Raw genomic sequence first — 22,366 nt, forward strand, 5'->3', positions numbered from 1 at the left:
GCAGCCTCCTCTGCAGTGCCCGGCAGCGTAACCTCGTTATAGTTTCGCATTTGGTTATTCTGATCTGTGATCACCGCCACGCCCATTAAAGTAAAGAAGAGTATGTACAGTATGTTTCATCGCAACGCATCTTTCCAAGGCAAGCAACCTGTTAACATAATATGAGCTGAATGCAAACAGAAAGGCCTTTCAGTGTCCTCAGTGTCTGTGTACGTATACATAGGGGAAGAAGAACGAGCACAAGGGTCTTAGCTAATGTCTTCCTCAGTGTGTGGCTTCAATGATGGCGATCTATACATGATTTACTAATGTAGCTACAGCTGAAGCTGATCTTCATGACATTTACTTTTCATCCACAATCCATCTTGGTTGTTGTAGGTTGTTGGATTATTGTTATTAGGATTTTTTTTTTCACACATCTTTTAGGAGAACATCCATAATTAATTCAATTTACAGCTGTGGACTCGATGGCTTATTGGAAAATGAGAAATTTGTGAGTTTCGAGTTCCGACTGCAAGAAGGAAACATGGCATCATTAGTGAGAGAACAACATCCAGCTCCATGGGGAAAACGCCACTGGTTGCGAAATCTGTATGAGAAATCTGCCCTACTTCTCATTTGATATACAACCTCAGTAAACAGTTCACTAATGGGTTTATGGTCTCGATCGCTAGTTTCAAGTCTTCTTCAATACAGCATGATGTTCACATGTTTAAATCATGGTTCCATTTAGAGTAAAATGGACAATAACTTAGGGTACAGTTGAGGGTGTGGCTACCCTGTGATTGACAAGTCACTGCCACTGCAGTTGTCAGAACAGAGGCATATCTATGCTCTCCAGTTCCACTCTCTCCTTTAAATATGGCCAGACTTGTTCACAAATAAACGGCTCAACGAAGAACACGTCTGTGTGCAAATGACTCTGAAACAGCAATACAAAGCACAATCAAAACCGAAAAGATGTAAAAGAAACCAGTTTTTTGGTGCCAATAGGTTTATTTCAGTGCCTCTCCTATCACACACACACATACACACACACACACACACACACACACACACACACACACACACACACACACACACATAAATTGCTCCTAACATATCCATTGGCTGGAAGCAGCTGAGTGTGTCAGCTGGTGTCTCTCCAAGGTGAGTTGCTGCAAGAATGTAAACAAACCAGAGTGACCAGCATGGCTTCCAACCTCTTGTAAAGCTGAGAACAAGAGCTAGACAGTCAGTTCTCTGGGCTCATCAAAGCTGAACATATATTAATCAGAGGGTAAATGAAGAAAGTGTTGGCTCTGTGCTGAAACAGCTGAGCTAATTTTGATGCGTGAATAATCCTCAAATTGTTGTGTTTATTTCATTTTCATTTCGAGTCTCTTGGTCTTTTCTATTACCCTTCTCTTCCTGCTCTCTTCTGTAACCACTGGAGTTGGTCTCCCTGAGGCTAAGGTATGGCATATATCCACACCTTGCCATTCCCAATTAACGCCCACATTTCACTGAACAAAAAGGTTATTATACTCTCCGGGTCTCTGCCTTGATCCCCAAATAAAGTTATTCCAAGCCAGTCAAAACACCTCTTGCAGGCTAGGATCGCGTCAGTCTCTCCTCCTGCCGGCAGGTTACACGGTGACTCCCCCGTCTCTGCGCACAGGTGACTCCCGGGGCAACGAAGACGCGCTCTGCGGGACCCGAGGAGGAAACACCGGAGGTTTCCCTCACAGCTCTGGCATTAAATTCTAGTCACGTTCGCGAACAGGGCAGGAATTAGATCACCGTACAGGTCCCTGAGAAGAGCCCCAGTCCTCTCAGTTCGCCTCCACGCCTCCCACTCGGCTTCCTATATTGTCTTCTTTTCTGTTTCATCGCGCTTTATCTGTTCAAACTTGAGGACAGCATGACAGGAGGACCGAAAGACGGCGAGGCAGAAGAGGTACAGTATGGCTCTCATGTACTGCTGCTATTTGGACTTGAACTTTTTCTTTCTTTCTTTTTTTTTTTTTTTTTTTTTTTTTTTAGCTGACACCGAGTGTTCTTCATCGAGGAGCTGATTATTCTCGCTCATGATTTTCATCCATGATGCAAATTTGTGTTTCAAGCGTTATCATTCTCTTTGGCACCTAGTCATGAACGCTTCTCCCACACACGCTCAGGGAATGTGAAGGACCATTGAGTATACATTAGCATGCGGGTGTGAGATTTTACCGGCTAAAACCTTTATAAACAGAACCAACGACTATTGTTTTTACGCATCAAACGTTTATATTTTTGTGCGTAAATGCGCATAGGAAAGAAAACCCTCAACCTTTTTTTATAACAGACGGCGTCAGTCATAAATCGCGAACATAACTTAACGCTATCTTTGGAAGTCATATGATTGTGAGTGTAAATTAGAATGTGCTTGAAAGGTTCGCGAAGGTCACTGTGGGTGCTGGATGGGTTTTTACGCACGCTGTTTTAAAGGCAATGGGCGCGGAAACCAACGTGTTACACATATACTAGGTCAATGTGTGCACAAGTAAGACTACTAATACATTTTATAATCCCTGTTTGCTTAAAAATATCCTAAGTGTGTTCAGGAAAAGCCAAAGAGAGACTGTTTAATCAGTTGGAATATGCGTTTTTACGCATTTCCTAAAAAATGTTGCCATGCTCGCAGGTACATGTTGAATCAACTGCATGTCAAGTCAGGGTGTTGGGTTTCTGTCCGGGTGGTGAGGACCCCTTGCGGCTGGATCGAGGGGTGTGGTGCTTCACTTTCTATTCATTTAAACCCATCCCTGTTTGTGGGGCAGGCTGGTAACTCGCCGCTCCAGTCTCTCTCCTTCTCAGCGCGCTGCGCACTATCCCTCCTCCTCTTGACGCTCTTCTTTCTCTGCCTCCTCCGGATCCTGACAGGAGTTTCTGCATTCGCCGTTCATCAGAAAACAAGGGAACATATACAAACCTAACAACAAAGACATGGACAACGACAGTCTGAACGAGAAGACAATGGAGGATGTCCACACCAAGGAGATCGACCTGGTCAACCGGGACCCAAAGCGCATTAATGACGACGTTGTCAAGGTGAGTCAAACCTGGAGCGCTTGAACTTTCGGGCTTTATATTTGAGGTTAAACTTGCAGCTGTTGTGTGCTTTATGTGGACAATGAAACCACAACTTCACCAGGATACCTGTTGCAGAGTTTGTATTTTACTTCTGACAATCAGTGTAAACTTAAATAAGCCGTGGAACCTGTGCCGAACTGTAAGAGCTGTCAAAGTGCGGTTATGTGCGGATGTGCGCATCAGACGCGCACGGCAAGTCCTTTTGCGCACTGCTATTGTACCGCTGTTTCCAGCAGTGTTCCCCCTCAGAGACTTTCCCCTATTAGGGAAGAAGCTTTGCAGAGGTATTGAAGTTCACTGAGGCGAGACACTGGCAAGCTATCCACACGTGTAAATGTCTGCGCGTCCGCACAAGTGGCGGACTTGAAAACCTGAACATCCTCGCTCCAACAAAGGAAACTTTGCGAATTTCCTGTTGTTGGAACACACATTTCCCACAGTCCTTATTGCGCGCGCCTTGCTGTGGGGAAAGCAGCATTCTTTCCATGAGAGAGCAGCCTGACCGCTCACATAGGGAGCGTTTATTTTGTTTCAAGGAGTCGGCAGAGGGAGAGAGGCTGCAGCAGCAGAGGAGTGGCGCGCTGGGAGCCACCTGACGCGTCTGCATGGTAGCGGGGAGCGGCAGCTGTCTGAGCCCGGCCTCCCTCCTCTCCAGCTGGGGCCGTTTTTTTCACAAGAGTGGGGTCAAGCGGCTCTCTGCGTGGGACAGGAGGGGTCAGCTCTTTGAAATGCCTGAACTCTGCCTTGTTAAAACAGGGAAACACCCAAGTGGCTGGTTAGACGGAGGGGATATCCCTCACCACTCCCCATCTCCCCTCCCCTTCTTTCCTCCCATTCTAGTCTTCTCCTCCCTCCATCCCTACATGCCTGTAGTTGCGTCAGTGGAGCAACTACCCATGTGTTGCTTTTTATTGGCGGCTGTCAGGTTCCAAATGACTACTGATAATCCATCCATCCATCATCTGTACACATTATATGTACGCCGCTTAATCCTCTGCAGGGTCGCGGGGGACTACTGATAATTCTTAATTAATTAATAAAGATAATTGATTGTCTTAATTCATTGATTCTGCTTGATTTGAAAGATGTGAGTAAATTTAGTGAAGCTTTAGTGGCCTGTTGCCAAAGACAATGGAGAATCAGAGTACATAAATACCTTAAAGACAGTGATTTGTACATATATGAAATAAAACTATTAGATACTGGTGACGTTTAAAGTAAGAAATTGTTAGAAGGAGTGGAAAAGCACAAGTGAGGGTTCATATTTTAGTTGTGAAATGTCAGTTTCCATCATGTGAAATGTTGTTTTTTTTTTCAAAGGGCACATGAAGTATCTGCAGCTCACGTGCTCTTATAATTTGTGACTACTTCATTTGCAAAACGTCTGAAACCACATGTACCAGGATGTTAATTCTCACCATGTGACAGGCTGCTTCATCTGTGTGATACGTTTCACGTGTGATCAATTAACATTTGCTGTTCAGTGGATGAAAGATGGCTCCCTCTATAAACTGGAACCGTGCTCCACGTGGCCTTTACGATGACACAGTATATACTTCCTCCAGTTCTGCAGCATTAACAGTTTCCCCAAATTGTCTTTTGAGTAGAAGCATGAGACTTTCTCATCCAACTTTTGAAATGTGTTTGTTGTTCTATAAGAAAATGGATTTCAATCTCCACTTTTCCTGTTTTCTGCCTCTGTCTCGAATTCCTCCGCCGCTCTGCTTTCTCTCCCTCCCAGCTCCCTTCAGTCGTGACAGTGAGTCAGAGTCTCCTTCCAGTCTCAGAATAGAACGCAGCTTTATGATTGTCCCGCCCCTCTCCAATCAGCTCAGCAGACGCTGGTGCAAATGATCTGAAATCACATGTGTGCACGCTGTAAAAATTATGACGGATGCTAGGAACTGCTGAGAGTCTGAGACTTAAGTACATTAAGCCAAACGCTGCACTCAAGAGCAATTCTGAGTTACTTTTGCTCAATTCAAGTGATCTAAAGTGATGCTACTTTATACATCTACTCCAGGTTACAGGTTATAGACTTTCAAATAGTTAACAATGTATTCTTATAGCCAAAGTTAAACCACTGAACACTGCGTTTAGTCATTTTAATGCAAAAAAAATGTAAATGTGATGATGATAATGCATCCTAAATGATCACCCAATTCAACCCACTCGCTTCACATTGCGATACTTTTAAATTTTCATACTCTGAGCGCATCTTTTATCTTAAAACGTACACATTTGGAATGTCAGACTTTTACTTTCTTACATTTTTCATTTTACTTACCAAGTCCAGGCTCTGAATATTTCCTCCACCACTGCGATTAACTGTTTTTGGAAAAGCAGACGAGATGCCTTTGTGCAGACTTAATGAGCATTTTCGAGAAAACCTCCGGCACATGCGGAGAAATACTTTTGTTTTATATCCTCTCGCGAGGGAACCCACTGGCAGTCAGAATAAACACTGATGAGCCTGTAGTTTTTACAGTGTTGCTGTACGGAGCAGCTCCGAGGTGCTCTGAGGTCAGTGAGACAGACCTGCCAACTGGAAGCGTGTTTGGTGTGCCCCAATGAAAAGCACAAGCAGGGAATCCCTTCCAGCAAGCCTCGTTCTGCAATCCACCGTGACCGCACACACCCCCGCATGCAGCGCTCACACGTAAATGCGTGTACTGTACATGCAGACATTCTGTATGTAGTGTATGCGCACACACACACACACACACACACACACACACACACACACACACACATGCGGTGCATTCTTGCAATCAAAGGAATACATGTTGTTCTCCTGTAGCGGCTGCAGCTGGCCCCAATCACCTGCCCACATCAAACGAGTTCCTTTACTAAAGTGCATGTGGAGTTTTCCCTGCAAAGAGAGATTTCGCCTCTGGAGAGTTACCGAGTCTTTATATAGCAACGAGGAGGGGTGAGTGGAGTAAAAATGCCCCCACTGGAGACAATTTGTGAGAGGGAGTTGTGAGAAGTTTGAACTCGGACAGCAGACCGAAGGTCAAATTGAAGGAATGAAACACTCCCTCTGGGACTGCAAAGCCTAGGATTGGTTGATTCTTGATCATGCTTGACTACATCAGTCTGGGATGTTGATCCGATCAGATACATTCTGTCATTTTGTAAAAAAAAAAAAAAAAAAAAAGGAAAATCATACCACTGGCTTCTGTGCTTTTATCAGTCAATCAGTCTTTATTTGTATAGCCAGTTCACAACAATAGTTAACTCCTGACGCCGGTTGTAACAGTAATTGTGTTGTTTTCTACTGAGTGGAAGAAGGAAGACACACATTCAAATGGTTTTACAGGTCTTGAAGAGTTGTACCTCATATGTGAAAATAAGCTGCATGTAATCTGATAAACTGCCTCAAGTTATGTCACTCAGTGGATAAGTTGCATTGTGGGTAATGTAGGCTCCACTTCTTTAACACTGTTTGACAAATTATGAACAATTTATAAACAAATCAACAAAAGCTACACAGCAGAACCAGACTGCTCGGTGCCCGGTGCCTTCATGACCCACAATGTAACTTCCTCTGTGTGATATCAAGAGGTAATGTTTTGGTAATCGTCTGGAGCCTCAGAAAGCTTTATACTACCTCTTTTACATGAGGTAGTGCTCTCCTGCAAACACACTTTAATGTGTGATCGCTAACATTGTTGCCCCTAACATTTCTGCATATGAAGTCAGATGGTCTATGAAACCATTTATGACTGAGCGCAGTGTGATTTGTTTTTATGCAAATGTCATGCAAACGTACCAAAACAATGGCCCAGTCACAAATACACATGCAAACGAGGGTTTACATCACATAAAAAAGCTTCTGACAAATCTTTGTTCACTGATTCATTAAAACTGATAAGTTTGCAAGTAGTTGTGTAAAGTGAAAACTATAGAGGATGCAACTGAAGTGGCTCTGCGATATCAGTGAAAAACATTTGAATCTGCAAAAAGCAACAGAGTAACATGTGCTTACAGTCCCTGCATATTGGTCATTCACAGTGTGTCTCTGCTGTCAATCATCCTAATCTCTCCCCTGAACCAAACCAAACAATTCCCCTGACTACCAAAGCCCTCAAACCAACAAAAGAGTCCATTAATGTGGTATGCTCTGACCTTTTCCACCGGAGACCCACTTTGTCTATTCAAGCATAGTTGACAGCCTGGAGATAGAGCTCTGGAAATAGCCCTTCGCCTTATTTACTCTATAATACAGTCACCTTGCCAACTGGTCACATGCTGACCCCGAGACTCCGTTGTTTCATATCAAACCACTGATTGGACCGCAGCTTTCCAGGCTGCGACCCAACTGCAGCAAGTTCTTATGTTTTAAATGTTTGTTAAACTGTAGATGCTTCTATTTGGCTGTCACTGAGTTTCTTATTCCAATTAGGATTCAGCTTGAAGCAATAACATATTCACAGAGCAGGATGGGAAGAAAAGACAATGGAAAGTGAAAATCTGGAGGGACAATGGGCCACATTTAAAGACAAAACAACATTTTTCCAACCTTTTAGCTTCTGTTTAACAACTAATGGTAGCATTCAACGACTTCCTTGCTCACAGCACTGTTTGATAGTGTTACACCATACAATAGGAGAGATGGAAATCCTGGACACAAGCCTTGAAGTGAATCACACTGGAGGTAATGAAACAGTAATGTTGGCTAGAAAGTGGTTGAATGCTAACGTTAGCTCAAGGGTTATCAAATGTTGTTTTACCTTGAAATATGGCCCTCCAGATTATCACCACCCATCATGTTTGCAATAGCTGATCAATTGGGAAGTGGCTAAATTGTAATCATTTGTCAGATTCCCTGTTTACATAACTTGCAACCAAGAAAACAGCAGCAAAATATGAGAAAAAATATTTAAGCTTTCCGCCCTGAACCCATGTGAATATGGTCTACTCTGGAGTTCTTCTTTAATCCATGCTTTGATCAGAAATCCTCACTGGTTACCATATCTTCTCCTCATTTGTCATCTTTTTTTCCAAACAGTGCATACCTGTTTCCTTCAAATCTTCATACACCATTGGCATGAACGGAAATTTCGACATGATGTTCGTCCCTTCTGTGCCAAAATCTGAAATGATAATGATTCTACACAGACTAGATGGTAAAGTGCCAAACTTCATGATAATGATAATAATTATTCCACATGATGCTGCATAAATAACGGTATTTAGAAAACTCAGACTGTGGAAAGGAAAGAGCACCAAACAGCTTCACTATATAAAGTCGAAACTCTCCACCGTCCTGCTGTGGTCGTGTTTGTGCCTCTCTGCTGAAGGCCCTCATTTAGCTTCAATCAAAGTTCTGGAAACTGAAGCAGAGTGGGTCAACTTTAAAATTTGTAGCTGTGGAAAAATTAAACGGACGCCGCGCTGGTTTTGTGGCCGCAGTCAGATTTATAATATAAGGCTGGAGTGAGCTCTGCCAGTTGGTGCCGTGTGAGAGGCTTTGTTCTGCCCGCACAGAGTAAAAAGAATCGGACTCTCAGGCTGCTGTTTGAGGAGCTCTGCTGGAATATTTGTCGAGCTTTGCTCCAAAATAACACATCCAGGATGGAAAAACATGACGTGTTCTTACATCATATAAAAACACGGTGAACTCAAGCCTGCACTTACTATGGTTGGAAGATTTTGAGTTTTAATAATGCCAGTATATTACATATTTACTGTGAGTTGCTGATAATGAGTTATCAATGCAATTGATTTACAGTATATCATATATGTGTGAGTAAAGTCAACAAATGTTTAAGTTACTTTATGTTCTTCATTCTAGTGCACCTAACCCCTCCTTTTTTGTTGAGATACAGACACTTATCACACTTAAATACTTGAAATAATGTGACAAATGTAATAAACAATTTGCAATATTCTTATTACTCTTGTAAATGCATTTCATATAGGTAAAGGGGTAACCCTAACCCCAACCCCATTTTTGGGAAATGTGCTTATTTGCTTTCATATTTCTGTTAGATTTCAATAAGGTTATATAGAGTTAGTTATAAAGAGATACCCCAGCTAGCCCAGCTCTGTCAGAAGAAATACAAATTGGCGCACTGATGCATTCCAAGCTCATTTATAATTTGCAGGTTTAATCAACACAAAAGTGTAAAAAGATTGTTTTGTGGTTTTATGAGGTGATGCAGGACTGGCTTGCACAAACCATGTTTTAACACAAGGGTTTAAACTTTTTTTTGTACTGATTCGATAAATTATATGCATGCAGATCTAAAATGGTTAATGCATGATATGCAGTCAGCAGTCAGCTTGTGTCAGTGGACATCCCGTCTTCAACAACGGATGGTGTCCCAAACACTTTTCCATTTCATCGTCAGTGCGACACTGGATAATATCTCCATGACTTATTGATATTGCAACCATTAGACCTGCTCTGCTGGACGAGACACAGTCTCCAAGTAACTGTAAAATAAATATTGACTCTGCGCTCAGAAGCCTGTGGAGAGGATGAGAGAGAGAGAGAGGGAGAGTCAGCATTGTGTTTACAGTGTGCGAGCTGCCCCTTCTCCCTCGGTTCTTCTGGTCAGGTGTTGCCAACTTGCAGGGATTGTCTCCTTTAGAGGCCTGAGAGACGTGTTTACAGTAAAAAGAAGCACACTGTTCTCGAGGAGGCGCACCACCGATCACTTGTGAATCAAACACTGTGGGCGGTACAGAGATGTCTTCCTCTTTACTCTCTCTGTAGATGAAGATTCTGTAGGCACAGTAGCACTCTTTCTGATCCCTCTCCGGTCGAGATGACCACCACTGGTCACACTAACTGAGCTGTTTTCCCTTCTGTTTATCCCGCCGAAACCAGAAATATGAAACACGTCACTTTCTGCATCACAGAATGTCCTAATAAAGACATACCACACACAGAGTATTTACAACAGCAGACGTAACAGCTTCCAGGAACTAGATTTAGCCTGATAATTATTTAGATATCAAATGGTGACACGGTGTCTTTAAACCATGAAGCAGATGAAGCAGCGTTTTATTGGCTACATCCTTTAAACTAAGAACTGCTAAATATTTGAGTGGTTAGTTTGACCATTAGGTCCAAATTTAGCCTTGAAGGACAGCTGTTTTATCCATTTCCAAGAGTTTAATTCTATCCATCTATCTATCTATCTATCTATCTATCTCTGAGTTGCTGATGTTGTCAAGATTCTCTGGAGCCAAAAAATCTTCCAAATTGGTTTGCAGAAAGCAAAGCAGATGCCAGAGATAGTGTGTGTGTGTGTGTGTGTGTGTGTGTGTGTGTGTGTGTGTGCGTGTGTGTGTGTGTGTGTGTGTGTGTGTGTGTGTAGCAATCAGTCCTTTGGGCGGGGCGGTGAGCTGGTGGTTAGACTGTGTACCAGTCACTGCGAGGGGAGATGTAAATCTTGTCAGGATTTCCACCCTCCATCTTAGCAAACTGACGTGACAGCAGGGAGGGAAGCAGCTGATTTATGTGGAAATAACGAGTTCAGATTTGAAGGACCGTAAACTTTGCGTGGTGGTTTCATTAGCACCATATCAGGGTTCTTGTGAAATACTGTTGGCGGTGGATGAAGGTATTTGACAAGTCATAATGATGAGTCTAATGCCCATGTGTCTCTGCTTACAGGACAGCACAAGTCACTTTAAGTGAGCGATGGCTTCTGGTGTTTAGTTTTCACTTTAGATAAGATTTTACTTAGTTAACTTAAGTGCCATTAATCTTTTTGATAGCAGAACATTTGGGAGTGGATGAGATTTATCCGCTCAAAACATTCTAAAATTACATTTTGATCAAATTAACAGAAAATGTAGCACAGAGATCTTGGATTAACTGATGCTTGACCATCAGTGGCTTGTTTCTCGGCTTCTGTGCTACCAGCTGATAGACACATACAGTCACATTCATGCAGGTGTACAGCACTGCCATTATAACCTGACCTCATCAATATAACACTTTCTGAATTCAGTCTCCCATAGAGTTGTCTCTTCTTCTTGGAGACCTCCTCAAATGGAAGTTGCTGCTGCATCTAATCACATAAATATTTGCTTGAAATTGTCAGTTTCTGGATGTCTCTGGCTGAGCTGAATCTGAACTTATTAAGTTTAAGCAAGGATATCTATTTCTAATAAAGCACCCCGTATTTAGGGTTTGTAAGTCATAAATACTGGCTTTATTAATACGACACGGAAATTTGAAACATGCCTCTGTATGAGAAGATCATAAGTGAGAGGATGGGCTACATTTCTATTTAGCCATTGTAGTTCTTCTTAATGCCTGCAATTGGGCTGGATTCCCCTCAAAATAACAGTATGTAACGTAAGTCATTCATTTAAAATATTTTTTTGAGGTGGAGTGCAGAGGATGAATCGAGGAAATAAGCTGCTCTGTAGTCTGGTGCTACAGCAGTGGATACCTCTGTATTGTCACAGAGCAGCAGAGCAGCTGGCTTAGAAAACACAATTTGACGATGGCATTGCTATGGACCTTCATCTTGCCATTGTCTTATGAATATTAAGCCATAACTTTACTAAAATAACATAAGTTTAGCTTTAGCTCAACAAAATTACTATTACCAAGCAACCAAATCTGTTAGCTTTAGGCTAGGTGTATGAATAGTAAGGCTACCAAAACAGAGTTTACCTTGTTTCATCATCATTATTTTAAAGTTGTGTATCTCACGCAGACACAAAAAGAGACCCCATGCGCCTCTCAAACAGCTGTTTTTAAGAAAAGACTATGGGAACAGAATGGGTTGCCCATTTTTTTCCACTTCCAAAAGATCTCTATGTAACGAGACTGTGGTGCTGATACCGCTTTTGTCCACAGGGGCCGCCAGAGTCAACATAAAGGAAAGAGTCTTATAGCTGCTTTAAGTTTTCATATTTCCTGTTAAGCTACCAGCCACTACAGTTCAGTTCATTTCTCTGAATCAAGCTGTTGTCCTGCTAAAAATGTGCAGACAGACAATTCTCAGCTATTCACAAATAAGTATTGTGTTAATTCTAGTGAAATTTGTTGCCCACATTTTCTGACTCATCCCTCTCTTCCCTCTTCAGGTAGACTTTGAGGACGTGATTGCTGAGCCCGCAGGGACCTACAGCTTCGACGGCGTGTGGAAAGCCAGCTTCACCACCTTCACCGTCACCAAGTACTGGTGCTACCGGCTGCTGACGGCGCTAGTCGGCATCCCCCTGGCGCTGATCTGGGGAATCTTCTTCGCCATTCTGTCCTTCATACACATCTGGGCGGTGGTGCCGTGCGTCAAGAGCTACCTGATCGAGATCCACTGCGTCAGTCGCGTCTACTCCATCTGCGTGCACACCTTCTGCGACCCGCTGTTCGAGGCCATGGGCAAGTGCTTCAGCAGCATCCGGATCAGCACGACCAAGGAGGTGTAGCACCCACAAGGGGGAGGAGGATTAACGGAAAGAGGGGAGGGAAGATGGGGGAGGGGGGGGGGCACACAGATGGAGGGAAAAGTCAGATTAGGAAAGAAGAAAAAATTGACCTCTGGAAAACGAGAAGTGAGACTTTTCCAGAGCTGGGCGGAGGTTGTTTGGAAGTGAAGGGGCGTGGTCACATGGCACCTGACTCTGCCTTTTTTCCACCAGCTGTTTTTTTTTTTCTCTCTCTCTCTCCAGTGTTGGTGTAACCAAATGGGTGGGCACAGGAAATCAAAGGGTCATTCTCCAGGGGTTTCTGTCGTTTTGTTTGTGTTCTCTTGTTTTTTTTTGTTTTGTTTTGTTTTGGTTTTTTTAATTCCTCGCTGTTAATTTTGTCAAGCAAGCAATCGAGCTCCATATCTGTTTCCTGTTAGTTTTTACCACATGATGTAAATTCCTTCCATTCTTCTGTGGAGAGCTTATCTCTTTGATTGATTCACGTGAAGAGGGGGATGTCAGGGTGTATCACTGTCTTCTCTCATGCTTATTTGTGTTTTTTTTTTTTTTTTTTTTTTGGAGCCGTCATACAGGGCAGGACAGTGGGACGTCGGGGGGGTCAGGAAGGGTCGACGCAGAGAGAAAGAGTGAGCGCTGCCAAATTCTATCTGACTCAGCAAAAAAACAAAACAAAACAACCGCACGGGCCCAACAAGTGCGGCTGCACGACTCTCTCTGCCCCCGCATGACCTCCCGCCCCGCCGACACAAGCCGCCCACCCCCCACCCCTTCGCCCCGGCTTTCCAGCAGTCTCACACACTGAACCTGCCCTCGTTCCTGCATGCACCTGCGTCGCCCTTGCCAGCAACTCGCCGTCCGCCACCACACGCCACACAGCGCCACGATGTTATGAATGATCTCAGCTCAGTCGCTCTGTGCATCAGCTTACTCACTTCGCCTCCACCTTCACCACCATTACCCTCACAATGACACGAGTGTGTGACAGAGAATGTTAGCATTTTGAATTTTGCAAGAACTTTTTCCTTTTTTTTTTTTTTTTAACTCCCACGTGGGTTTTTCTGACCAATTTAGCTTTTAAAACATTGTCAGTGAAGCTCAATGCCTTTTTAATTACTCATCACCGTAGCTCCACAGTGAATGCTTCTTTTTTTTTTTTTTGTTTCTACACTATGATATGAAGAACTTCGAGGGGTTAACTTCCTGTATGTACTGTATGGGTGTTTATGCAGAAAATGAGACTTTACAGGATGTGGCCTCAATCCAGTGCACTAATCTCTGGGTAAGTATTGTTAGTGAACAGCACATGAAGATCTCCCTTACATATCCACATAGGGCTGTAGAAGACTCACAGTTGCACACACTGCACGTAGGATGTGCAGTGTGTGCAGAACTTGTGTGGAGATTCTTTCCTTACACACTGTGGTACTTACACAGGTTAATGCATTGGAATTGGACAATGTGAGGTGGAATGAGTGATTTTAGATTGATTTTTTTTTGTCATCTGATCAAACTTTGCACCCTCCTTTATTTTTGTCTCCTTTTTTTTAAATCCCTCCTAATTTGTTTGTTCTGCTGCCCCGGCTTCTCGACTGTGGACACGATGCTGCAAAAGCATCAAAACTGACGCCTCCCAGCCCAGAGATGGGTGAAGGGGGAGCTGGTTGGGTGGGGTTTTCTGAAATGGGGTGGGGTGGGAGGGGTTATGTTTTGTTGAGACATTGAGCTCGCTTAAACTCCGTCACCTTCGGTCTACCTGCTGTCTTCTCACAGGGATGGTAATATCATAGCACCTGTTCTTTGAATTGAGTGTTTTAAGCTCTAAAGGTGATATTTTTATAAGATTTTTTTTTTCCTTCCTTGCTTTTATTGTATAATATCACGCTGTGCACATTAAAGTTTAATATAATCCAGTGTGCATTTGTTTGGTTTCATTCATCTGTCTTTACCAGGATGCAACCCAATCACCAGAATAAATGCTGGCACCGTGTGTTTCTGCAAAAACAGATCAGTTCAAATGTTGTGTTGCAACTTACTATATAACCTACTTGTCACAATGCTGTGCTTATGGTCTGGTTAGGTTGAGGCACCTGGTTAGGGTTAGGAAAACATCATGGCTTGGTTTGCTGCTAATGCCCGAGGTCTCATTAAAAATACCCAGTTTTGTCGCCACAAACATGGCTGCAGATGACCCAACTTCCTGTCACAAATATCTGTTTATTGTTGCCACAAACATGGCTGGAAATTAACCAGAGGTCTCCCCAGTGGTGCCTGCTTACAAATGCTTTCCACCACTGTCCCCTTTACCTCCAGCCATGAAAGTCAGCTAATAAACATGTTCCATGACTGTGATGGGATACATTTAGTAGAAATGTCATTATGGTGCGTAACCTCTGACACCTACAAACTGAAACATACCTGTGGTTTTGCAGAAATTGTAACTGCTGGTGAGTGGGCTGCAGGATGGATACCATGATCACTAACATGTGCCCTTAAATGAAAATCAGAAATTAACAGTAGACTTCTTGTTCTTTTTTTTTTTTTTTGCTTGTGATATTGAGTCATAGCAAATCTAATTGTGTAACAACTCACAGCAAACCCGGTGACTGGTTTCATTCATGTGGACTGCAGGGACCGGCCAGTTGAGGCTACTTGTGGAAAAATATACACAAGGATGAAGCTGAGCAGGCTGAAAAATAATTTCCAGCAGCTGCGCTCTCCAGACCCTGTGTATTATCTGTATCTCAGTCTGTGTCAGCGAGGTCTAATGCCTGTAGTGCTGCTCAGAGGGCTTTTTTTTCTCCCCCCAGAGCGTGGCACAACGTTTCCATGGTGACTCAAGAAACAAATAAAAGTTTTAGGCAATGCTTGTTAGACTGGAGTCGAGTCTCTTGACTGCATTCAAATTAATTTACACCAAAAGCAGGCACATAATTATACAGCCCGAGGCAAGCCTGGGCTCTCATTGTGCGCTGTAGTGTTCAACAGCAACGTGTTGAGAATGAAGTCGACTGAACAGTGTTCCATTGTTTTAATGTTACGAGGGTGATTTTCAAGGATACAATGGCCACAATAGAACGCTGTCTCCAGGTTTTTTTTATTCCAATGTATGGCCCTAGCCTTGTCCCAGCGTGTGCCCCACACGTTAACACAACAGTGGAGTCACAGAGCTGCATTAAATGGACAAAAGTATGTAGTCAGCTAATGTTCACTTTTCTGATTTAGTCTTTCCACAAGATTTTTGCAACCAGGGTGCAGAGAGCTGCTTCCATAGAGTCTGTCAGAGAACATTCCAGTTCAAGGTGTTGAATGGGGTTGAGGTCAAGGCTCTGTGCACATCAGTCGACTTCTTCCACAGCAAACAGAGAAGATCTTTTCTGTATGGAGTTATGGAATACACAGTCTTCTCCAAAGTGTTATTTTTAGAAGTTCGGAAGCCCAGAAACATATATCAAATCAAGACAAAAAGTACTAAAGTGTTTGTGGACTGATTTTTTGTCTTTTAACAGTATGGATTTTAAAAAAAAACATGCTGTGTAATTAAACATCTTTTTAAAAATATTTAAGCTCTCTAAACTGCAACAGTTTCTTTATATTACACATAATAGTTGCCCAAAATGCTCAGTTTGATTCAACATTATTATTTATTGTCATATAAAAATGTATATTGGTAGAATTTTCCATTTTGAGCAAATATAGTAAAACCTTTATATTGTTCTTGAGTAGCAACTTAGGAAATAGGTTGAAATCTTTGTTGTGCAGCTGAGGGAATAATTTTTGATCCAGGTGGACAGCAATAAACAACCCTCTGTGTTATCAAATATTGCCAGCATCTATCAGGAAGAGAAAGGAAAGAAAGTACGCACAGTGAGAATATGGCTGAAAGCTGAAGCAAACACAGTTTCTGGTATCATCTGAGCACCCAAACCATGTCAACCAAATAAGGCTGCTGCACTCAAACATCATTTCAGTAGCACACCTGAGTTAAATCACAACAGAGAACTTGTGAGCAGGATGCAGACGGTCCTAGCAGAGTGAAACCTTCTCACTGCAGAGGGGAAATTTCCAGTGCAGGAGCAAAGCAGACATAACAGGAGGATGACAGAGCACAGAGACGGCTCTGTTACCTCCGTGCAGACGACAGGACTGGACGGTGGCACTTGTGAGCTAATTGCAGTGACCTGATACAACCAGAGTGAGAAGTTACCACCAGCTGCTAATTCAGTGCTCCTCTGTGTGGTGGCTGTGAGCTTCTGAGTTTCTGTGTTTCTATATAATTTGGTACTGGTCTCTGCCGCAAACCCACCTGCTTGGTGAAAAAAAGGGACAGTGGTTTTGAGTCAAACCAGAGTGGTTTTGCAAGTTTTTACCAATTTTGCACGAATCATTATTTTTAATACTTAACAGAATTGAATGCAAAAAAGTAGATGCTTCGAATGAAAGGAAACCATCTGACTTAAATGTAAAAAGTACAGTATCCATGACTTTTAGGCAACAAGCACACGTTAGAACTATCATGCAGATATTTCGGCTCGGTGGTTGTGCTGTCTGTACTGTTCGCTCTGAGAGAGACATTCCTCAGTCTGCTCCTGTTCTCTCCATTGTGCCAGCTCACAGGCCTCCACAGGTCAGGTGGATTAAAGACTCTAAACTGCCGGTAAATATGAATATCAGTGTGTGGATATCTGTGCTAAGTCTTATTATCTTATGCCGGGAAAGGCTACAGCGTGCTGTGACTATGACTTGAGATGATACAGCAGTGGATGGAAGTAAACATCTTTGTAAGGGGTGAGGTTTTGATCTGTTATGTTGCCACTTATTTTTTGAGGGACTTGGCTCAGTTTTTACAATACAACAGCTCCCTCTAGTGGCATCTATTGACAAATGCATTTGGATACATTATGGCCAAAAATATGTGGACGCATTACAGTTATGTTTGATTCTAAAACTGTTAGACAATTTAATACCTTAAGCCTCAAATCTTGTAGTTTCACCACATGATTAATCTTACTGCGTCCCCCTGGCAGATGTAGGGACTGTGGGGAGTAACATATTACAAGATGAAACCTAACTCCCAAATCAAGATTCAGATTTTATTTACCAAACACAAAGATTCTCTCAGCAAGACCAAACTTAAAACTAACTTCCCTCTAAAAATCAGGAAGCCAGTTGCACCACACAACCAGTTACTACCAACACAGTCAACAGAAACAGAAACACACACACACACACACACACACACAAACACACACACACACGTAACAGCTCCCATTAGTGTGGCTTAATGCTGATACTGGAGATCTGGATTTTACATGCAAACCTATCAGTTTTTTCTGCACTGAAAGTACAACTGTTAACAGACAGTTGGAAGAACACTATAGTCTAAGACGTAATAGTGTTTCCGTGGTATTCATATCAAGTGTATTTAAAAAGAGTAATTGGCATTGAGATCAAGCTCTATTGTGGTGATTCCTTATTACCATACAACAACAATAACAACGAGAAGCGAACTACGCACTTTGCATATTACTGCCTAAGAGTTGCTCTGTTCTTCACTGGCATCAGGTGTTTCTTTACAAAATCAGATGCAGGTTAGCAGATAATCCAGCAAAGTAACATTCCCAATACAATTTCATTACCATTTTGCACAAGATAATAAGATACAAAAATTTGTATTAGAGCACAAAGTTCATGGATTTCCTCATCAGATTGACCAGGTAGTAAAGAGCAGGGAAGATATGTGTTAAACCATCCCGTACAACATAGTGTAGCGAGTGCCAGCAATGAGCAGTAGGCAGAGTTCATGTTGGCAATCTCCAACCAGAGCTCCATGGTTCATTTAACACACACCACACAATGCTAGCAACATATAACCGGGCTGATTTACCACCTCGCTTACTGTGCGAGAACCACACCCACTTTGGAATCCATGGGCTTTTCCCCAACTAGTTACAACATCATAACTATATTTTTACATAAATGGCAATATCACAATAAATATAAAGCAGTAGAGGTATATAAAGATACATCAACAGGTTCCACAACAAAGACAGCGTGGAACCAAAGAAAATAGTACTCGAAGACAATCATTGGAAATTGATTAAAGGGGATCCGCGTCCAATTTTAAAAGTTCCTGCAGATTGTGAACTTGATTTACAGTTAAGTAGCCATGATGGATACTCAGGTAGCCTGCCAAGAGATGGTTTGTAGACAGAAGGGAGTGCTGCGCCATTTTTCTTCTCACTGCCAACCAGCTTTCTCAAATGTCTAAAAGACAGTGCTGTCAAATGAGCCCAAGTTCAGAATGACAGTTTAAGAGTAGAGGCGTGGGAATGCATATAAATTACTTCACCCTACAGCCCATGCCTTCAAACTAATGTGTGATATAAAATGTGCACAGGGATGACATCACACCTTTGACCATGTAATGTTCTGTGTTGTATCTAAATTCCCCAAATCATCTAGAACTTGCATTTCTATAAGTGATGCCAACAGGTCTTTCCACATTGAGTCATGGAAAGGACAAGATGTTTTGATATTGTTGTATCAACACAACCAACCCAACCACAAATGATGCAAAGTTATTATCTTAAGTGCTTCAATTCCACCACACAGCGCTGTGACTGGTGAAAGGTTTTGCATTTTAAACACAAATGAATCAACGCCGATATTTCTTTATGAGCGCACAAAGTGTTGACTGCTTTATCTCCCCACCTCCGATGATTTACGACGCGTCAGACAGGTAACCCCTCGACAACGCGTTGCACCACAGCAACCTGTGGTAAAAAACAATGACACAACACCAGCTAGAGAACAGATGAAACAAGCGTGAGGTAGACGCCGTGTTGACTCAGTCGGCGTCAGAGGTGCACGTCAGTGGAAAGTCAGAGATCGTCGGCGTAAACACTGTGGCTCTCAACCACCTGGAAGGATGCAGGATTAGCAGCTGTTTCCTCTGGCGGCAGACGCACCAGTGATTAGAGAGAGTTCTCAGTCACACCGTGTGATTTGTTGCTGTCAAAATACATCAAGTAGGGACACTCACCTACCCTGAAGACGGTGCTTGAGGATGGATGCTTTCACAGCTACGTCGTTCCACTCTGTAAGCTTTGGTTGTGTTAAATCTTTTAAGGCCTGACCCTGCCTGACCTGAACCCTCCTGCTGCAGGATCACCGCCTTTTGAGAGTCTATGCATTTGCCTTTTCTTGTTTACTTTGCCGATGTGCATCCTGCGTTTGCCATTTACTGCTTTCTTGAGAAGTCTTTTTTCCTATTATTTGCTGGAAAGTGTTTTATTTTTCATACCTTTCCGTGCGGCTTCCACTTCTATTTTAATTAGCAGGCTTTGAAGAAAGTCATATTCCAGAATAATTAAATCCTTTTTCTCCAACCTAAGAAATAATCATGTGAAGCACCATTTGCACAGTTGGTTAAACTTGTTTCAATTTGCCGTTTTTTGTCTAAGGGGGTTTTCAATCTACTTCTCAGCCAGAGGTGATGAGCAAAAAGTCTGAAGTGCTGATTGAATGGTGTTCACAGCTGGAAGGCTTATTTCCAGCCCAAGACAATTTTAAAAACTAGGTGAGACAAATCCAACACTGCCATTTAGTAATTTTGCCCCCGGGCTAGAATGTATAATTCCCCACTGGATAATCAGAACAACCCCTTGTTTATTTGTTTTAACCTCTAGTGGGTGATATGGGGAAAAAAAAAAAACATCCTCCATCACAATGATCTGGAAAGTCATTTGTAAAACTACTTATGGATAACAACGGAAAGCAAGACATCAAACCTTTAATCAGGGGAAGGGACAGAATACTTAGACTCAACCAAAGGGAAGATTTTGACATATTTTCAGTCAAATTTTTCTTATCATAATATTTTGAGGTCTTCTGAGGTATCATATTATATATTTGTTTTGTGCATGTCTGTTTTTTGTATGTTTGCATGTTATTCCATTGCCTCATTATCTTGTATTTGTTTCACCTGGCATGAAATCATCCGGGTCATGTGAGTGCCTCATATTGGCTGTGACTACCACATAGGTGGGGCCACACCATGCTGTTTGTTATCTGGAGCCCTGATGAAGACCTGATGGTTGAGGCGTGTTGGCATCTTTATGATGAATGATTTTTTTAAAAATATATTTCCTTCCCTTATTTTGCTTCCTTTTTCTTGTTTTGAGTTCCTGGATTACCTCTTGTTTTTGAAGAGCTTTTAACCAAATCATGTTCATCGACTTTTGATTTTATTTTGTTCCATTCTTCCTTTTTTAAATGGGAAAACAGCAAATTTGCTCTGCTTAACCACTAAATCTTTGGGTTTGAAACTTTCACATCTTTGACGATTGCACAGTATTTTTCCTGTTTGCATAAGTTGATTTTCTTGACATGGTGCAGCCTGTTGCTGATGACTCAGGAACCATCAGTGGGCGCTGACTGACTGCACATTCATCTGAAGTCCAGATGAGCTCTGGCCCTCTTGATCTGATAACAGACATCTGCAGCTGAAACACATTTCTGATGCCTTCCACAGGGCTGGTTTCTCGGGGTCAGATCCCACACACTGCCCTCTGTGTTCTCCAGCGTGTTCTCTTTATTTGCTTTCAACAAACAAACCCTCGGGGAGGCTGCTGCTGTCCTGGTTTGCCCCGACCTCACACACAACACACAAGCACTCTGACTGTTTTCCTGCAGCGCATCACGTCTGAGTACGCTTTGTGTTACACAATGAGTTGCCTCCTGTCCTTTTATTGTGTTTTACCTGGATATATTTTTTTTTAAGTTAAATGTGATTTTTCAAGGATACTCAACACAATTCTGACTGCATTTCTTTGAATTATTTTCTTTACAACTCCCTGGAAATTAACCACAGTTAAACACACATAAAAAAGGATAGCACAAAAGACACAGGGGTCATATAAAATAAATGAGTTAAAAGCTGAGATAAAACCTCAAACCTCACACACACACACACACACACACACACACACACACACACGAAGGGAAAATCCAACACTTTCAGATGAACAGTCTGAATCATTTTTGGCCTCATGCTCTCTCAGCTGTTACAGCAGTGAATAGTGAATATGATGAAGCATGCAATGACATCAAGCCAGTGGAAGGCTGGCACAGATCCACCCCCGCAGGCTCAGCGTCCACCGCACCAGCCCTTTACAGATGTTCCTCCCCCCCACTGCCCAAGGCACACCTGGTTCCCCATAAGTCAGTCAGGGCACTCTTTGAAAGCATACGTCACTCTTGCCACAAGGTAATGCACCAAGGCTCACAGAAGGAATCTGTGAGGTCTTCCATTGTTTTTTCTGTCTCAGGTTTTGTTGCTCTTCGCTGCTTTTCCCAGAAATCAGCCATCAATCGGCCTCTGTGAAGGCGACTTTTCCAATGTAAAAATGACCAAAACAATGATGATTGCAACAATAAATGTCGCCACTTCACTTTTCTGCCAACCATAGATATGTCGAAACTTTACATTAGTTTATGTTACATTTCTAATTTTATTTTGGCAACACTATTTTTTGTTAGTTAGGGTTAGCAGACATAGTTACGTTTCCACAAATTCAGCTGGGAAAATGTCGGAGCATCTTGATAAAAATGCCTGTTTTTTTGGCTGAAAAACTCTGATCAAAAGTAAAATTTAAAATTAACAACAACAAAAAAAAATGCTGGAAAATGTCCCAGCATCTATTTAAAAATGTCCACTGACTTCAAGCTTACGAATCCTGCAACGCCGTCTCGAACAGCGGTCTCTCATCTGGCAGCGGTTTCACCCAGCTGTCACACCACAGCCGCCCCCTGCCCGCCTCCGCCACCTCACCTCGATTGTGTG

The 22,366-nt window shown here is 42.5% G+C and overlaps 1 protein-coding gene across 1 annotated transcript; it reads left to right on the plus strand.

Moving 5' to 3' along the window:
• The first annotated feature begins 1,070 nt into the window (after window positions 1-1,070).
• On the plus strand, window positions 1,071-14,433 carry cav1 (caveolin 1). The gene is made up of 3 exons (XM_037108255.1): window positions 1,071-1,939; window positions 2,905-3,072; window positions 12,178-14,433. Exons 1-3 carry the CDS (start codon window positions 1,904-1,906, stop codon window positions 12,517-12,519), a joined length of 546 nt encoding a protein of 181 aa, XP_036964150.1. The 5' UTR covers window positions 1,071-1,903; the 3' UTR covers window positions 12,520-14,433.
• The last annotated feature ends 7,933 nt before the right edge of the window (window positions 14,434-22,366 follow it).

This window comes from Acanthopagrus latus, chromosome 8 (assembly GCF_904848185.1).
Source record: "Acanthopagrus latus isolate v.2019 chromosome 8, fAcaLat1.1, whole genome shotgun sequence".
Taxonomy (NCBI): domain Eukaryota; kingdom Metazoa; phylum Chordata; class Actinopteri; order Spariformes; family Sparidae; genus Acanthopagrus; species Acanthopagrus latus.